This window comes from Pipistrellus hanaki (assembly GCF_964339955.1).
Source record: "Pipistrellus hanaki genome assembly, chromosome: 10".
In the NCBI taxonomy this organism is placed as follows: domain Eukaryota; kingdom Metazoa; phylum Chordata; class Mammalia; order Chiroptera; family Vespertilionidae; genus Pipistrellus; species Pipistrellus hanaki.
The window spans coordinates 15,042,443-15,061,127 of NC_140512.1; the positions used below are offsets into that span (position 1 = coordinate 15,042,443).

The following is an 18,685-nucleotide window of genomic DNA, read 5'->3' on the forward strand; positions in this document are numbered from 1 at the left end:
TATATTTATTTGCTTATTTATTTATTTATCTAGTTATTTCAAAAAGAGGCTCCTAAAAGACAGATTTGGATGAGTTAGAGGGTTCCTATATTGTTTTTGACTAGCTTTTGCTGTCTCCTCTTAATAATTAACGATGATGTCTTTGTGAACAAGGAAATGTTATCCTAAATCTGTATTACAGTTTTCACCTAATTTGTGCTTTTCTGTTCCTGCCTCTCTTAAAATAATGTTCAGTCAATCCACTTAAAACTAAGTGACTATCCAGCATACACCCATGCTAAGTGATAACTCAATTCTGAGGAAGGAAAATTGTGGCTTCTGCCTCAGTTCTTGGTCTTGTCCTTCATACTGGACATACCTAGAACATTCTGTATTGGTTCTGCTTACTAATGTGATTTTTAAATGTAGACCTCAAGCTTTACATCTTCTCAGCAAAGGCGAATAAATGTATACTTTTTTATTTTTACACCCAAACAGTTGCCCCTGATGACCCCAGCAGAAAAATAAATGAAGATACCATTATGTTTTCAAGTGTTCAAGAGCGATCCAGTGCCGTGTACCAGTGCAATGCCTCTAATGAATATGGATATTTACTGGGAAATGCATTTGTAAATGTGCTGGGTAAGCTCTTCCTCTATTGATGCCATGGCAGATTAAATGAAGGACTTCTGTTGTTTTCCAATCATTCAGCAAAAATGCATTGAGCAGGTCCTATATGCAATGCTTGGTTCTTGGAGCTAACAGGGATAAAGATGAATAAGATACAAACCTTGCTCTAAAGGGTATTACAGTCTATTCTTAATGTTCTTTCATAAGTGTTTATCATGGGATAGTCTTCATTGTACAAATAACCAAATAGTCAGGCTGCTCTGATCACAGATGGTTAGACCAAGTATCATACCCCTTAATAGGAAAATGGCATTGCATTGCCATTGGTAACAGAATGTTACTGCTGTTCCATTCTAGAAACTGACAAGTTGAGTAACAGTTCTGATTTTTTTGAAAATAAGTCATTAAGCATAACAGTTGGCCTCTATCCAAGTCACAAGTGTGCATTTATTAATTCATAGTAATGCATTTCAAAAACTATGACATATTCAAACATATTCTAAGGAGGTTGGTTTATGTGAACATTATTTTCCTTGTAATGGACAAAACTACCAAAATACCAAAGTTGTTAAAACTTTACGTGAGAATTGTTTTCATGGTGCCAGGGAATTATATCTCAATTCTTTAAGTGTGGCAAGCTCCCTTTCACACAAAATTAAAGTTAGGAAGCCAACCAACACTTGACATTTTCCTGTTGTGCTTAAAGTGGAGGTCAGTAAGTCAAAGGAAGAGCTGAGCAGCTGAGATGTTGGTGGATGTTTAGGAAGCAGCTCTGATCTCTGGTTCTGTTTTTGAATCATCAGCACTGTGCTCTTTTCTGCCGGCTCTGCTCCCACCCACCCACCCCCACTATAACTCGGGGGTTATGATGGGCCACTCAACAAAAATGTACTTAGTCATGATTTCCGTGACAGACACTGTGCTAGTTCCTAGGGAAAACTAGCACATTCCCTACCTTCAAGGGGCTCACAGTGTAGTAGAAGATAAATAAATAGATAAGTAAATCAATTATTAAAATCCTATGCCTGATGAGGCAGAGGGAGAAGACTTACTTTTACTCTTTGAGTGGCTGGTAGTGTCATGGCTAGTAGAGAACATATGGACAGAGGTATCTTGGTTGTGCTTTTCCATAAATTCTAATGGCCTTAAACCAAAATGCAATGAAATAGATGGTGGGTCTAAATGTTTATTTTATATTTACTTTACCTTTTCTAAACGTTTCTAGCTGAGCCCCCACGCATCCTTACATCTGCAAACACACTCTATCAGGTCATCGCAAACAGGCCCGCTCTACTAGACTGTGCCTTCTTTGGGTCTCCAATGCCTTCCATTGAGTGGTAAGTATTGGCCCTATTTCTTTTCAATGTTTCCACTTTCTCAATATGTTGGGTTTTAGTCAGAGAAAAGCTGTACAGAATCCATATATTATTATTAAAATATGCACACATGTTTATTAACTACTTGCTCTGTGCTAAATGCTTTCACGTGTATAATCTATTTAACAGCACACATTGTCAACCACAGAGATATATGTAAATGTGTTTTTTTTTTATATATAAAATTTAAGGTTGTTGCATTTTACAGCGCCATGGACATTACCTGGGACTTCATGCATGGTGGCTAGAAGCCTTGGTTGGGGGACATTCCTTGACAATCAAATATCATTTGGGGTGGGGAAGAGAATTCTATAAGCTCAAAATCAGAATTTATTATTACTAGTGTTTACCTTTATTACCTCCCCCACCTGAATTTCCTGACTTGGATCCAGCCAACCTCTCCTGTGTCCCTTCACTCCCTGCTCTAGACCTTCCTCTTCCCTATAACACTCCTGATACAAGTCTGCTCACCTCCTAGCTTGCTTACTGTAGCACGAGCTGGAAGAAACAGGGCTAGCATAAGCAACAGCTCAGAAAAAATGAGTGAAAGAAAACTGGAACATTCATTTATTGCTCATCTATGAGCGCCTCCTGCTGATGTGAAATGAAAGCCAGGTGTACGATTAAAGGATAATCTCACCATGTCCGCACTTCAACCACAGAGGCATGGATGCTTGTGCAAATGACTTCCTAGTGAAGGGGGCAGGTTAACACTCAGTCCTAGTTGATTTAGTCCTCTTCATCCACCCTTATTTCCCCTGTCTGATACGAGCCAGGAAGCTGCTTTATCTTTTTTTATCACCAAATATTTTTCTAGTCATACTTTCAAAAGTACAAACTTTATACTTTTGAAACCGAAATCTCTTTAGAATGAAGTTACAGTACTTCACAATAGGGGGGAAATGTCAAAAAGAGCAGTTGTTCACTGGGCCTATTTTATCACTTATTTAGAGATAGAGTGTATAATAATGTGATTTAAAAATTATAATTCTATCATTTTGAAAATTACAATTTAAGTATTTTGTATTGTCACCCTAATTCTTCAAGCACAACTGGTCATTGAATTCTCCAGTTTTACATCCTATCTTTACGTTGATCCTGCTGACGTGCAAGAATGCAATGTGCTGTACAGATTTCAAACATCTCTGAACTTGAATCCATAATGCGTATCATGATGTGTTGACTTTGAACGTGGCATTTTTATGTGTGACTTCACCTTATGATGTGTTTTACTTCTCGTTGTGATTATTTCCATGAAGGTTCAAAGGAACTGAAGGTAGTGCTCTTCGTGAAGACCCTTATGTTTTTCATGAAAATGGAACTTTGGAAATTCCTGTGGCCCAAAAGGACAGCACAGGAACGTATACATGTGTTGCAAAGAATAAGTTAGGAATGGCAAAGAATGAAGTTCACTTAGAAATCAAAGGTAAGGCAGGGATAGCAAATTTTTTCCCCCCAAGAATTACATGACTTTGAGCAAATTCTCCAGCTTGGGCAATAGACAACAATAACTTTACATTTCAGATCCAACAAGGATCATTAAACAGCCTGAATATGCGGTTGTGCAAAGAGGGAGCACAGTGTCCTTCGAATGCAAAGTGAAACACGATCATACCTTGATCCCTACTGTCACCTGGCTGAAGGACCACGGTGAGCTGCCCAGTGACGGAAGGTATTTGAAGATGATCACTTTCCTTTCTCTTCTTCTCTCTTCAAGCTGCTGTTGACTAAAGGTTTATTGTGTAATGACTTAACCACGATGTTTTAAAAGTTTCTGAAGTCTGCTTTGTCCAGAGTAGACACACATGTTCTCCCTGATATAAAATGTCTGTATCCAGTCAAGTTATGGAAATAAGACACTGAGAATGTTTGTCTGTCGTTGTATGTTGGTCTCCTGTGAAATTCAGGAGGAGAAAAACCTTCCAGTCTTTGGACAATGTCCATTGTTTTCTGCCTTGTACAGTGAAATCTCAACAGATGTTCTCATTTGCATCCTACAAATATGCAGAAGTATGATCTCTTGAATCACTAGAGTGTGCCTGAAACCTTGTATTTTTGTTGTTGTTGTTGTTGTTGTTAATCCTCACCTGAGGATATTTTTTCCATTGATTTTTAGGGAGAATGGAAAGGGGAAAGGAGACAGAGAGAAACATCCATGTGAGGTGAGAGAGACACATTGATTGGTTGCCTCCCGCATGTGTCCCTTCCTGGGGTGGAGGATCGAGCCTATGACCCAAGTATGTGCCCTTGACTGGAATGGAACCCGGGACCTTTCAGTCCCAGGGCCAACAATCTAACCTCTGAGCCAAACCCTTGTATTTTAAAGCAGCGGTCGCCAACTGGTGGTCTGAGGACCACTGGTGGTCTGTGAGGTCCAAAAGGTTGGCAACTGCTGTTTTAAAGGACACTAGTGTTTATTTGGATAGGGAGTTTTCTTGTGAGTTTACTTAAAGCCAGGAGAGGGGCGGGGGAGACATTTAAAAGAGCCTAAGCATATTGCAGCCCTTTAGATTAGAATTGGGGGGCGGGGGAGGGAGTGGTATCTATTTTCCAAGTAAGGCCCTCAATTTGACTAAGAGTGGAGCTGAAGGTGTGAATTTTATCTATCAGAGTGCAGCTATAAGCTTCCCCTCCCCCCCCACCCTCCCCAACCCCGCTTGGAAGGAATGCTGGGTGCTGGTGGAAATAGTTTCTGAGGTTTGCTTACAAGGTGCCCTGTTGTTGTCAATAGCACCTAGAAGAACTATGTGGCTTCTCCTCTATATGCCCAGAGTTTCCATCTAGTTCTGTGCTCCAACAGGTCAGTTTTATTTGTGGAATCTGAGTGATACATGAAATAATGGCCTTCAGTTTAAGTTGGCTAAAGCTTTAACTTGGAAATTCCCTGCAAAGACTATTGATTTATACAACCTTGCATGAATCCTGCCCTGCCCATTATGGCCCAGTTGATTGGAGTGCCATCCCTTACACTGAAAGGTGGCAGGTTCAATTCCAGGTCAGGGCACATGCCAAGGTTGTGGTTTGATCCCCAGTCTGGGAATGTGGGAGGCAACCAATCGATGTTTCTCTCACATTGATATTTCTCTCTCTCTCCTTTCCTCTCCCTCTCAAATCAATAAACATATCCTTGGGTGAGAATTTTTTTTAATCTGCATGAAACCTATTTATATGGATTTTTTACCTACTGAGTAATTTTTCATGCCCACAAGAACCTCTAGAAAAACTCTTTGTAGTGTTTGCTGATCTAAATCTTCCTGTTTCTAGTGAAAAAGCTGGTCCTATTTTTTGCATTTACTCTCTCCTACGAGAGTTTACGCATGTAGTAAAAGTGACATAAAATTTCTGCAGTAAATTCTAGATTATTTTAAAATATACACTTTGTGCCCTGGCTGGGTGGCTCAGTTGGTTGAAGCTTCGTTCCATACACCAAAAGTTTGCAGGTTCATTCCCAGTCAGGTCACATACGTAGGTTGAGGGTTCCATCCCAAGACAGGCATGTGTGAGAGGCAACCAACATCTCTCCCCCTCCTCCTCCTCCTCCTCCTCCTCCTCCTCCTCCTCCTCCTCCTCCTCTTCAACCTTTTCCTCCTTCTCCTCCACCTCTTCTTCCACCTCCTCCTCCTTCTCCTCCACCTCCTCCTCTCTAAAATCAATAGAAACACATCCTTAGTTGAGGATAAAAGTTAATAATAAATAAAATATACACTTTGTTAGAAATTGAGCTGGTTGAATAGTGTTGAAAGGTTTCTTAGCAGCAGAAGCTGTAGGAAACCCTCTAGTAAGGTAACTGGAGCTGCCCCACCTCACCTCTGGATGTCACTGGTCTCTGAGGAGCTCCTAAAACTCCAGGGACGTGATTGAGGGCCATCAGACCATATGCCTCGAGAGCCCTCATAACCCAAGGTTACAACCCATTCTAATTGTTTTCCAACTATAATCATTATCAAAGTGATACATATTGTGTACGATTTTAACTTAAATGTGATGCAAATTTTCATCATCCTTCTCTTTGACCAAATTCACAATTTCATGCCAGTAAAACAATCATCAAATGTGGTTTGATGTCCATTTCAGTTGCTCAGAATGTGTTTTATTCACAGGTTCACTATTGACAAGGACCATTTGGTGGTAGCTGATGTAAGTGACGATGATGGTGGGACCTACACGTGTGTGGCCAACACAACTCTGGACAACGTTTCTGCCAGTGCTGTGCTTAGCGTTGTCGGTAAGTACTGAACACTCACAGCACAACTGTTTCAGGTAGAAAGGGAAGATTGTCTGCAGTAACTGTTTACTTGTTAGAGCTTTACAGTTTTATTGGTGAGTTAAATACTCGTTTTTCCTCTTTGAAAGATACCCAAGAGGCTATAATTTCAGTGTAACTATACTCTGTAGCAGCAATGGAATGAAATGGTGGTTATGCATATGAGTGATTTTGCATAAGAAACTTAGGGAATGTAATCTACTTTTATTTAAAATGGAAGGGTTTCCCCCCCTAAATTGGTAATGCATGTTTATCAACACCATGGCTTACAGTGAAGCATAAGGCTTCATTTTATAATCTTAATCATGTTCAATCTTTGTCTGCTTGCGCTCGAGTATATCTTTCCATTACTAATTATGATTAAAATCCTTTATATTAATGTCCTTTCTAGCTCCTACTCCAACTCCAGCTCCCATTTACGGTAAACTAATGAGTCTTCTTTCTCTATTTTCTGTCAAACAATTTCACTTTCGCAGAAAAATTAATTTTCCCTATCACATCTTTGTGTTTCTTTAAGAAAGGGCTGTCACCTGTTCTGTTGTGTTGCTCCATTAGTGCCGTGCCTCATTTCTTCATTATAACTCTGGAACGTTTCACTGAATGTATTGCCACTCTCTTCTAAACATTTCACGTGTCATTTTAAAGTCGTTTCATTTTATAAATGTCCCTCTTTGATATAATTTCCCTGTAAAAAAGCATAGTGTTTGCTCAAAAGCTGTCATCCACATTTTACAGAATTTAAAAAGCTATTTTAAATATCATTCCACAAAAATCAGGCTTTTATATAAGCCTATTAGTAGCATAAACACACCTTCCCATGTGACTGTTGTGCAGAATATCTGCATAAGGTGTGCATGCTGAGAGCTACCTATTGAGCATCAATTATAGAACGCCCTTAAAAACATAAATATTCTTCAGGAGCTCCCCAGATCCATGATTTAGCTTAGCATGTTTCAGGGAGAACATTTGAGTCTTCTTTGAACTATACATGTCCTTGCCTGTATTTGTTTTTTAGCACTTACTATTCCGTTTCTCATTTATTAGAAATTACGTTTCTATATCATTTTTTCTGTCTTTGCTCATTCATGTTCATGAGAAGGTAACACACTGAGAGTGCTGGTGAACCACCCACACCCACTTCATTGGTTTTGGTTCCAAGTAATTTAGTTTCATTTGAAAAAGAAGCAAGCGGAACTCGTTAATGGGTTGTCCTGGGTGTGCTGTGTGTTCCCAGCAACCTCAGCTGTTTCCATTTCATTTCAGTTGCATGCTCCTTGACCATTCAGTATGCTGTTCCTTTAATACATCCCCTCTATGAATAGTATCACAAGTAAAGGACAACCTCATAAGGATGGATGGTTAATTACGATGTATGTTTGGTCTACAGATGTCCCAAATCCTCCCTTTGACTTAGAATTGACAGATCAACTCGACAAAAGTGTTCAGCTGTCATGGACCCCAGGCGACGACAACAACAGCCCTATTACAAGTAGGTGGTGCCATTCACTTCATCACGGATGCAGATAATGACCATTTTTTAATCACTTTATCATTTGCAATTGAAATTCCTTACAGAGATATCTGATGGCATTCTGTGCCTCTTTACTAATAGAACAAAAACATTTATTTATGTCTTCTCTTCAGAGCTAGAGTTATTTCTGGTTTAGTTCTGATACGGGACACTAATCGATTGCTGAAGATGTTAGCTAAGCAAACACACTATCATTTTGTGTTTAAATTTCTACCACTGTAAGAAGATGCATTGTAAGTTACTCATTTTGCCCATTAATGTGGAGTAAAAGGTAAGAGGTCCAGGTGCTATAATGCCTAGCTTATACATTGGGAAATGGAGACTTAGAGAGTATAGTGGCTTTTCAAACCCTCACATCAGGTCTGTTAACTTCCAGACCCACGTATCTTTCTCCTAATTATTCTTTACTGCAAAGTGGTGGCCCCATCAGCTCTGTCAATGCCTCATCCTGATGATGTAAGTCTAGGCAGGGGTCCTCAAACTTTTTAAAGTGGGGGCCAGATCACAGTCCCTCAGAGAGCTGGAGGGCCGGACTATATGAACTACTAATTCCTACTGTAACACCTTGGCTGCGCTCACTGCCCAAAAAACCTGGCGGGCAGGATCAGACTCCCCTGGGGGCTGCATGTGGCCCGCGGGCCGTAGTTTGAAGACCCCTGGTAGGGAATAAAATCAGGTGAGGGACCATACCAGGAAGGTACTTGAAGAGCTTAATAAAATTAGCCTATAGGTAAGTTTAGAAATTTTAAAACCATAAAGATACTTGAGTGTAGACACATGCAAGACACATGCCTATAATATATTATTATCTTCAGGAATATACTGCAGGAAGACTAATGAGCTGAGGCTTCCACTTAACTCAATGCATTAGCTGCTTAGGTTGCTTGGACACTCTTTTTACCTAGGATACAATGATAGTATTAGATTTCAAGGCATTTCTACTCACCCTTCATTCAACAGATATTTATTGAGTGCCTATTATTTATCAAGCATTGTTCTAAAATAAAACAATGAAAATTATCTGCCCATTTGGCCCTTTATTTTAGTTTTAGGACACAAATAAGATAAAATGAATAATATTGTTATAAATAACTAGTGGCCCGGTGCATGAAATTTATGCACATTAAAAGGGGATTAATTAGAGGAAATAATTTAATATTGCTATTTGCCCTTTCTATAATGGAAGTTTCAGAGATGAGAGAAAATTAGTAAAATGTATATGAAAACATTCCTCCTGTCAGAGTCTGGGATGCACTACGGGACCCAGAGTCAAGTCCCCCCACCCACATGCTCCTCAAAATCACATGAGATTCAGACCTGGAAGCCCCCCCTCATTGGGCTAGATCCACACCCGGTCAAGCCCCGCCTGGCAGGGGGATGCAGCCTCAGGTCTCCTGGCCCAACACTGGGAGAGGAGATCAGTCTTGGCCATATCCAATCTGAGATGCTGTCATAGACAAACAAGTGTAGCTGTTGGGCAGGCAATTAACTACTCAAGTCTGCATTTCACGGGCTGCAGACATACATGTGAAAGTGATCAGTTTATGAGCCTGGAGATCACGTCCAAATTAGTGTGGATTGAAAGGACGGAGCACTGCAACACATGATGTTTCTAATTCACCGTTGTATCTACAATTCATATTATTGCACATGGCAAATATCAGGCAATTGATGAGTGCCTATTTTTATAAGGGTTAAAACATGTCCACACCACACAATTTTGGTAGATGCAAGAAGGTATGCACTGAAAAGTGAGTCTTCCTCCCACCCCTGGTTCCCAGTTCCTCCAGTGACACCAGTGGTATGTATGTATCTTCTGAGAAGTAATACATCTACATTCAAGCATATTTGAATGGGTATGTGTCAGAGAAAATCTTTTTACTTTTACACAGGTGTAGTATATTCAGTACACAGTGTTCTATATCCCACTTGGTTTGGCTTAACGATATACTTTAGAAATTATTCCATTTTAGTACAGATGGGGCAGCTCCATTCATTTTTTATAGCAGCAGAGTATTCCACGTGAGGATGCACCATAATTTATTTAATGAGTGTCCTACTGATGAACATTTAGGTTGTTTGTAATTAGGTTCTTTCAAATGTAAACTTGCAATGTGGGTTCTTTAGCATGTGTATTTGATCACATGCATGAGCGCATTTATTCTAAATAAATTGTTAGAAGCACAATTTCTCAAGCAAAGGGTATCTGAGTTAAATATTTTAGGTGTTATAAATTGCCCTCTATAGAAGTTGTATCAGTTTACACTTCCCACAGAGTATGAGAATACTTTTTCCCTGAGTCATAGTCAGCGTTGACGAAGTATGTTCAACTTTTGATTGTTGCCAGTCTGTTTAGTGAGAAATGGTTTCTCACTGTATTTAACTTAACTTCTATAATGAAAAATATTGACCATCTTTTCATATATTTAAACTTTCCTAGAGCCATCTGCGGATCCCTTCGGAATTTTCAGTAACTAAATTCAGCACGCTAGAGAAATGTATTGGGTATTCTTTGGTATTGAAGAGGATTTTAGAACTCTGAAATCAAAATACCTTAATGAAATATTTCTTGAAAGTGAAATAATTCGTATTTGACTACTCGCGTTAAAATTGTTGTTTATTATTCTAGCAGCCTACCCTTGAGTGACAGAATTCACTGTCTTGCATTTGTTGTATGTGTGTATGCTGTGGCCAGAATTCATCATTGAATATGAAGATGCAATGCACGAGGCGGGGCTGTGGCACCACCAAGCGGAAGTTGCGGGGACGCAGACCAGAGCCCAGCTGAAGCTGTCTCCGTACGTGAACTACTCCTTCCGGGTGATGGCAGAGAACAGCCTGGGCAGGAGCTCGCCCAGCGAGGCGTCTGAGCAGTATTTGACCAAAGCTGCAGGTGAAGCGGGATTTCTGTGGTATGAAATAAAATTAAAAAATAAAAGTTTGCCACTGTTTGAAAAAGACCAAAGCTTACATGTGTGTGGCTGCTTAACTTCTAGAACCAGATAAAAATCCCATGATGGTGGAAGGACTGGGATCAGAGCCCGATAATTTGGTGATTACCTGGCAGGTGAGCTATGTATAAAGCCTTCAACTTTCCTCTGTACACTTTAGAGTGAAAAAAAAAAACAACTAATTTTAAAGTAACATCTTTTAAAATCCCATTTTATCCATTTGGAGGAAAATATATGTTATATATCTTTTCTTAAAAGACAGCATGTGTAGTGGTTAAAATCTTGATGAATGCATGCAAATTCCAGCATTGCCACTTGCTATGTGACTTTAAGCCAGTTGTTTAACATCTTCATTATGTATTTGTATGATTGGAAGAATAATAGAACCAACTTCATTTAATGCCTGCAGCAGTGCCTAGCACATACATGTGCTCAAGAAATGTGAGCTAGTAGTAGCATCATTATATAGAATCTTCTAGAAGACATATACCAAGTTTTTCCTTAGTCAACTTCTCTTCTTTCTTTTCTTTTCTTTTTTTTTCTTCCTTTTTTTGCTTATCTGTATTTTCTGAACTTGGAAAATTAACATATAATTTAAAAACTTTTTAGATAGCTCTGTTCATGCATGCTTATATGCAAAAATATGTTGTGTGTCTATATACATATATATGATATATGTATGTATATATATATGTGTGTATATATGTATGTATATATATATATATATATATATAGAGAGAGAGAGAGAGAGAGAGAGAGAGAGAGAGAGAGTATATGTACATGTAGAAACAGAATAGATGCAGTTTACAAGTTTCAGCCTCCAAGTGACATAGACAATGATGTACTGACACACAAACAGGAAGATATAGAAGATATAAAAATTTTGTTTATACTTTTTCTCAGCAAAACAGACTTACCAAAGTGCAAGCCAAGTCTATTTCCAGGAAGATACAGAAGATATAACTGAATGTTTTAAGTCACCCACTCTGGTCAGTGGAGCCAGAGTTTGAGAGGCTTATGTGATATATTATAAGATAGAAATGAACAATCTTTGAAGTGTGGGCCCTAGACAAGCTTTGAATGTCATAAAAAAAATGAAAAAAGATAAAAGGGCCCTGGAGAATATCTCAGCAGCTTATATTTTAGTGTTTTAGCACTCACTTTAAGTCTGGGAATTGGTTTTGTTGTTTCTGTAAAAGGTTGTGCAGTCGACTTGTTTTATAAGCTCTGATTATTTGGCTTTTCTTGTAGCCCTTGAATGGTTTTGAATCTAATGGGCCAGGCCTTCAGTACAAAGTGAGCTGGCGCCAAAAAGATGGTGATGATGAATGGACTTCTGTGATTGTGGCAAATGTATCCAAATATATTGTCTCGGGCACACCAACCTTTGTTCCATACCTGATCAAAGTCCAGGCTCTGAATGATGTGGGCTTTGCTCCAGAGCCAGCGGTAGTGATGGGACATTCTGGAGAAGACCGTAAGTGGCCGACACTGTTTTGTTTATACTTTTTCTCAGCTAAACAGACTTACCAAAGTGCAAGCCAAGTCTATTTCCAGACATGTTTAGAATGGGAGGAAGAGAGGCAGCAGCGATTTTGTTCAACATTTCTGAATTTAAACAGCCTACTATGTAGAAAATGAGTTCAGAATGTTAAAAGTTATTACTTTTTAAAAGTTGTTATTCTTTTGGGGGGAGGGGGTTAATCCTCACTGGAGGATATTTTTTTTTCATTGATTTTAGAGAGAGTAGAAAGAGGGGGAGGGGAAAGAGGGAGATAGGAGATGTGAGAGAGTCATGTCAATTGGTTGTCTCCAGCACACGCCTCAACTGGGAATTGAACCCACAACTCTAGGATTCACAGGCAGATGATACTAACCATTGAGCCATGCCAGCCAGGGCAAGATATTATTCTTTCAAAGTCTCATGTCAGCCCTTGATCATTTATAGGATAGGTCTGGAGCATTGCTTCAATAAAGCCAAAATTATTAGGCAGTGACATTTTTTGCAAGAAATTCAAAATAACATTGGTACTTCTATCCTCCCTCCCTCTCTTTCCCTAGTCCCCATGGTGGCTCCTGGGAATGTGCATGTGACCGTGGTGAACAGTACCTTAGCTGAGGTGCACTGGGACCCAGTGCCTCTGAAAAGTGTCCGCGGACACCTGCAAGGCTATCGGGTAAGTGAAGGGAGACCTTTCCTGTTCTATCCTTCTGACCAGCCCATCACTGAAGGCCAGATGCACTTTTCTTGGTTGGAGAAGTTGATCTTGAGAGTTCATCTGGTTTATCGCCTCAGGCAGGCCACATCTAAACAACCCCAGCTGAAACTGAATCAAAATTCCACTGCATCCAAAAGTGAGGGGGAAAATGTTTTCTCCATTTTTCCCACAGATAACCTAAGATTTTGCCAGCTAAGCAATTATCGTATGCACAAAATGTGGAAAACTGATGTTTGAAAAATTAGATATAACAAAATGCACCCAGCTTAAAAACTATACCAACCACAAGTGCTGAATATACAAATTATCCTGAAAATAATGTAGACATTTAAAAAAAATAATTCATATTATACTTTAAGATCATAAAGTACCAGCTAGGTAATCTTATGAATATCAACCATCTTCGTTCTTGGGAAGCACAGAAAGACTGGTTTATAGAGGGGTTTTTTTAATTGATAGTCAACTGTTTTTACATTCAACCATAAAAAAAGAATCCCTCCTTTGATTTATCAACCCTGACCCCTAGAGGTCACTTTTTGCACTGCATCATGTTCAATTTTTTTTTTTTTTCTCTACCATTGTTCAATTCTGCATATGTTGACTTCTCTTTTTAAAAAAATGTCTTTAAACTGCTAAGAAGAATTTAAAATGACTTGATAAACAACAGTTCTGTATTTTTGACCAAAGTTAATCAATACTTGGTTAATCAATCACAATATAATACAAAAAATAGGTGTGAGAGCCCCGGACTTGGAGTCACACCTGATTGTCCTGTGCCCTGTATAAATCACTTGGTAACCCAAAGGCTCATCTGTACTATAGGAATAATAATAATAAACCCTTCTCTGTGGGTGTTAGGACTAAACTATCAATAAATGACATATTGTCCATGAAGTTTTATTAACTCTGGAAAAGGTACCTAAACATTGGCCAGTAATTTTTACTTTTAGAATGTTTTACATGTCAGACACTGAAATCCTTCTACTGGCTTTTAGAGAAAACTGAATTGGTGTGCTATTTCATTTCTTTCACTTGTATTCCTCCAACAAAATAGGATAGCCCAGCATCAGATATTCTTAATTTGACCTCCCTCAATATCTGTGGGCTTCTGACTCTCTTGCCTCAGAATCAGTGTTTTTCAGCTTTCCCAGTAGTCTTCCAAAGGCACCAAGGGGAAGAGCCCATAAAACTGTAATCTTGCTTGCCTCCTTATACATCCCTAACTTTTGTTCTTGCTGCTTCAGATTTACTACTGGACGGACCAGAATTCGTCAAAGAGAAACAGACGCCACATTGAGAAAAAGATCCTCACTTTCCAGGGCAGCAAGACCCACGGCATGCTGCCGGGGCTGGAGCCCTTCAGCCACTACACGCTGAACGTCCGCGTGGTCAATGGGAAAGGGGAGGGCCCGGCCAGCCCTGACAGAGTCTTCCATACGCCGGAAGGAGGTACGAGGTGGGCGTGTCTCTGAGACCCTAGCAAGGTGTGGCACTTGCTGAGAGGCTTTGTGTGACAGAAGGGCCCCCAAAGAAAGTATATTCTGGAAGCCGAATGTGATACCCCATAGATGAACACAGCATGCACAACCCGGCTCATTTTCAATACTGGCTGGAGGCCCTTGTGTGTACTGAGGGGATGAAGGCGTCACATCGCAGAACGCTGCCCTAAAATCTCCTCTCCCTGGACTTAAATTTTTGTCCACCCTTAGTCACACCGTCAGAAACCTTGCTAATTTGATGTTTATTTGGGTCATTAGGAAGCAAGTTCTATAGCTTCTATAAGCCTCTGCTACCTAATCTGAAGTGCGGGAACTAAAACCATCTAGAAAAGAAAGTAATTCACAAGTCACCGTACATTCCTTTCTCAGGGCACCTGGATAGTTTATGCTGCACATGAGCTGAGTTAGAGGTTGGAGGTCTTGATAAAATGGGTTGGGAAGAGAAGGAAAAAGTCATTGCAAGTATAGCCCACTGCAAGAGGAAGAGGAAGAGACGCCCACATGTGCGTTAGGTGGGAGTGGGGGAAGGAGGATTTGGACATGGGAGCCTCGTGGATGAGGGAGAGAGGCCGTAAGTGAGAAAGATAGGGACTGGAAAAAGGTTCTGAAAATCAGCCTTACCTCATTTGAATTTTGTCTCAAGCCAGTATTGAAAATGAGCCGGGTAACGTCTACGGATTCATTAGTTCTTTTACGTAAAAGCAGTTCCCAGACAAATTCTGTCCTGGCTCCTGTTGAAGGGCTTATGATGTCAGCGGCTTCCCAACAGCCTCTGAAGTCATCCTGTGTCCCGGCTCCCACCTCATCATGACTGCTGGTCCTCCATCTCACTGCTCCTTAGAGGCTAAGGGCTCCTTCCGCTTAAGGCTTTCCCTAGACTCTAGGTCCTCAAACTTTTTAAAGTGGGGGCCAGATCACGGTCCCTCAGGGAGCTGGAGGGCCGGACTATATGAACTACTAATCCCTACTGTAACACCTTGGCTGCGCTCACTGCCCAAAAAACCTGGCGGGCAGGATCAGACTCCCCTGGGGGCTGCATGTGGCCCGCGGGCCGTAGTTTGAAGACCCCTGCGAGAGACTCCACACTGGTCCTGGATGGTTCAGGGGAAGGTGTCATACAAGAGAGGACCAAGTGATGAAAGGATAAAGAAGAGAGGAAATAGCATGCTCAAAGACACAAAGGTGTGAAACAGCATGGCTTTTTCGGGGAACTGCAAGTTGTGTGGCCGGGAATGGTGAGAAAGGAGGGCAAAGTCAGTTAGGGAGGATCCATATCATCGATGGTCTTAATGCTGTGATACTAAGCCAGAGGCTCTTTACCTGGGGACTGTAGTCTCTCATGGGGAATCAATAAACACCAGAATCATGGGAAAAGGTATATGTTTTTCTAGGGAGTATTTATGGCTGTCATCGGATTCCCAAAGGGGTCCGTGATCTTCCAGAGTTAGGAACCTCTTATTGGTTTAGGGAAAGCTTAGAACTATGAACCAGGAGTGCTGTAGACACAGGCAAAGGCCACGGAGGCCCTGAAATGGGGTGGTGGCAGAGAGCAGAGGAGGGAAAGAGGTGGAATTCACAGGCTGTAGTGTCCCAGGAGGTGGTGGGAAGGAGACACGGGGTAATCCAGGATGACTCCCTGGTTCCTGGCTAGAGTGACAGGCAGAACAGTGGTGCCATCGGTGGGTCTAGGGAATGTGGTAGGTCGGGTAGAGGAGGTAATGATCATGAGGGAAGGCTGCCACCATCCATCATTCTCTTGAAGGAGCTGTAAAAGAAGCCTGGGCATGTCTCCTCTGGTCCTTTGCCAACCTCTGCCACAGAGAACCTGACACCTGCAGGCCTGCCCCAGAGCCAGGGCTTGCCAGCATTTGGGGCTTTTGTCCGTCACCACGAGATGCTGGGCGTCTGTCAGCTTTCTGGGGGAGAACTGCTCCTTGCCTGGGCAGGCTGGCTCATGCCAAGAGCCCCGCAGGCAGGTTGTTTGGAGACACCTGGTTTGTTGGGGAAAACAGCCCTTAATAGCTCAGCACGCAGCTGCTTCCACTCAGAGGCCAGGTCAGAATGGTTTCACTCAGCCACTAGCTTGCTTTTATTTTCATTTTATTTCTTTCTTTTTTTTTTTTTTTTTTTTAGTTCCAGTAGACTTTTATTATACAAATGCTGAAGTAAGTTCTTCTTCTTCTTCTTTTTTTTTTTATTGTTGCCAGTGTTACTGATGTCCCACATTTTCCCTTCTTTGCCCCCTTCAACCCAGCCTTCACTCCACCCCAGGCCTTTCCCGTTCTGTTATCTGTGTCCATGGGCTATGCATATATGTATACCTGTATGTTCTTTGGTTAAGCTCTTCCTGTCACCCCCACCCCTCTTTCCTCCAAAATCTGTCCATCTGTTCTATACTTCTATGTCTCTGGATCTACTTTGTTTGTCAGTTTATTTTGTTCATTAGATTCCACAAGTGAGATCATGTGATAATTGTCTTTCTCTGACTGGCTTATTAACTTAGAAAATACTCCTTTTTATTTTATTTTTTATTGGTGAGAGAGAGAAAGAGAGAGAGAGGGAGGGGGGCACCTATTACTTTGTTGTTCCACTTATGCATTCATTGGTGGCTTCTTGTATGTGCCCTGACCAGGTGTCAAACCCACAACCTTAGCATATCAGGACAACACTCTAACCAACTGAGTTAGCCATTCAAGGCCACTAATTTGCTTTTATTAAAACATCATTAAACAAATAAGTATAGTATCTTTTAAAATTTTTACTAAATTTATTGTTTTTAATTTTTTTGTTTCAGTTCATATAAAGGCAAAATCTATGTATTTTGAGAGAATGGTTTTAATAAATCCTAATGGAAATGGTAAGAAAAAAAGAGGAAGAGAATGGATAAATGGGTACCTGTCACAGGTATCTATCAATGTATTTACAGCTGAATCAGGAACAAGAATGTGTTATAAAAAAACAAAAACCTTGGTGAATTGTGTGAACATGGTGAAATACGTCATTTTAATACATTTTGAACCGTTGAAAAGCCTTTATGTTGACTGTGTTCTCATTATTATAAGTTCCCAGTGCCCCGTCTTCCTTGAAGATTGTTAACCCAACACTAGACTCTCTCACTTTGGAATGGGATCCACCAAGCCACCCAAATGGCATTTTGACTGAGTACACCTTAAAATATCAGCCAAGTAAGTTATTGGGAGAAGGGAAAATGGAAAATATAATGTAAAAGGATTAAAAAAAAACTGTTATCTTAAATACCAACTGGTTATTCTTTGTAGCTGTGGAATATGTACATATACCTTCAAGATTTATTCAAAAAAGAACTATAAATCATTTTTTAATTACATATAGGGTATTGAAAATTAAGTATTCTGTAAATTAATACAGACCTTTGAGCATGGGGTTTAGCTAGGTGCTATCGTTAGACATTATCTGTAGCTAGAAAATAGTAACCCTCATTCATTTGGCACAAGACCTCTGAACATGAGGTTTGGGATTATTTAACAATACATGACTCCACCTGCAAAATCCCTGAGATGAGAAATGCTATCTTGATTCAACTATAAAATTCCCTTAGCTTAGAAGCCAGTAGAGACTATATTTCCCCCTCTTATGCCATATTATAGAAACTATAAAAGGTTTATCAGTTATGCTGGGCAAAAAAAATCAGTGTAATCCAAACTTGACATTTTTGGTGGACACATTTATTTATAATAGTATTGCTGTAACAATTAATGGAAATGCTCTTTTTTTTCCCTTCTTGACAGTTAACAGCACCCATGAATTAGGCCCACTGGTAGATTTGAAAATTCCTGCCAACAAGACACGTTGGACTCTAAAAAATTTAAATTTCAGCACTCGGTATAAGTTTTATTTCTATGCACAAACATCAGCAGGATCAGGAAGTCAAATAACAGAGGAAGCAGTAACAACAGTGGATGAAGGTAAGATGGGTATGTATAAAATCCATAAAACTATAACTATTGTGAAACAAAGCTCCTTAACTTCAATGTATGCTTTCTCTTTTCTTCTGACCATGGAGTGTTCATCTTATCCAATTAATATAAACACTTACTTATAATTTCTCACTCAGATACATAAAATCAATTATTTAATTCTTATTGGAATAATTACTTGATATTTGTTTCCCAAGTCCATGTGAAAAACTTAAACTTACATTAATATGTTGAGGTGAGCACGGGAAATTGCAATATTGTGCCACACTTGAATTTAAAG

General features: G+C 40.1%; 1 protein-coding gene across 28 annotated transcripts in view; it reads left to right on the forward strand.

Annotated features, from left to right (window-relative positions):
- The window catches only part of NRCAM (neuronal cell adhesion molecule), a 235,413-nt gene that overhangs the window by 196,498 nt on the left and 20,230 nt on the right, over window positions 1–18,685 (forward strand). For 17 of the 28 annotated variants that reach the window (XM_084897729.1, XM_084897752.1, XM_084897756.1 and 14 more), the window contains 14 exons: window positions 478–621; window positions 1,835–1,946; window positions 3,245–3,411; window positions 3,510–3,657; window positions 6,086–6,210; window positions 6,641–6,670; window positions 7,637–7,738; window positions 10,476–10,673; window positions 10,777–10,847; window positions 11,983–12,208; window positions 12,793–12,908; window positions 14,195–14,399; window positions 17,512–17,634; window positions 18,217–18,393. In XM_084897729.1, the coding sequence (XP_084753855.1) occupies window positions 478–621; window positions 1,835–1,946; window positions 3,245–3,411; window positions 3,510–3,657; window positions 6,086–6,210; window positions 6,641–6,670; window positions 7,637–7,738; window positions 10,476–10,673; window positions 10,777–10,847; window positions 11,983–12,208; window positions 12,793–12,908; window positions 14,195–14,399; window positions 17,512–17,634; window positions 18,217–18,393 (1,944 nt within the window). Of the gene's footprint in view, window positions 1–477; window positions 622–1,834; window positions 1,947–3,244; window positions 3,412–3,509; window positions 3,658–6,085; window positions 6,211–6,640; window positions 6,671–7,636; window positions 7,739–10,475; window positions 10,674–10,776; window positions 10,848–11,982; window positions 12,209–12,792; window positions 12,909–14,194; window positions 14,400–17,511; window positions 17,635–18,216; window positions 18,403–18,685 lie in introns of all 28 variants that reach the window. The other 11 variants (XM_084897733.1, XM_084897737.1, XM_084897747.1 and 8 more) reach the window with 3 other exon arrangements.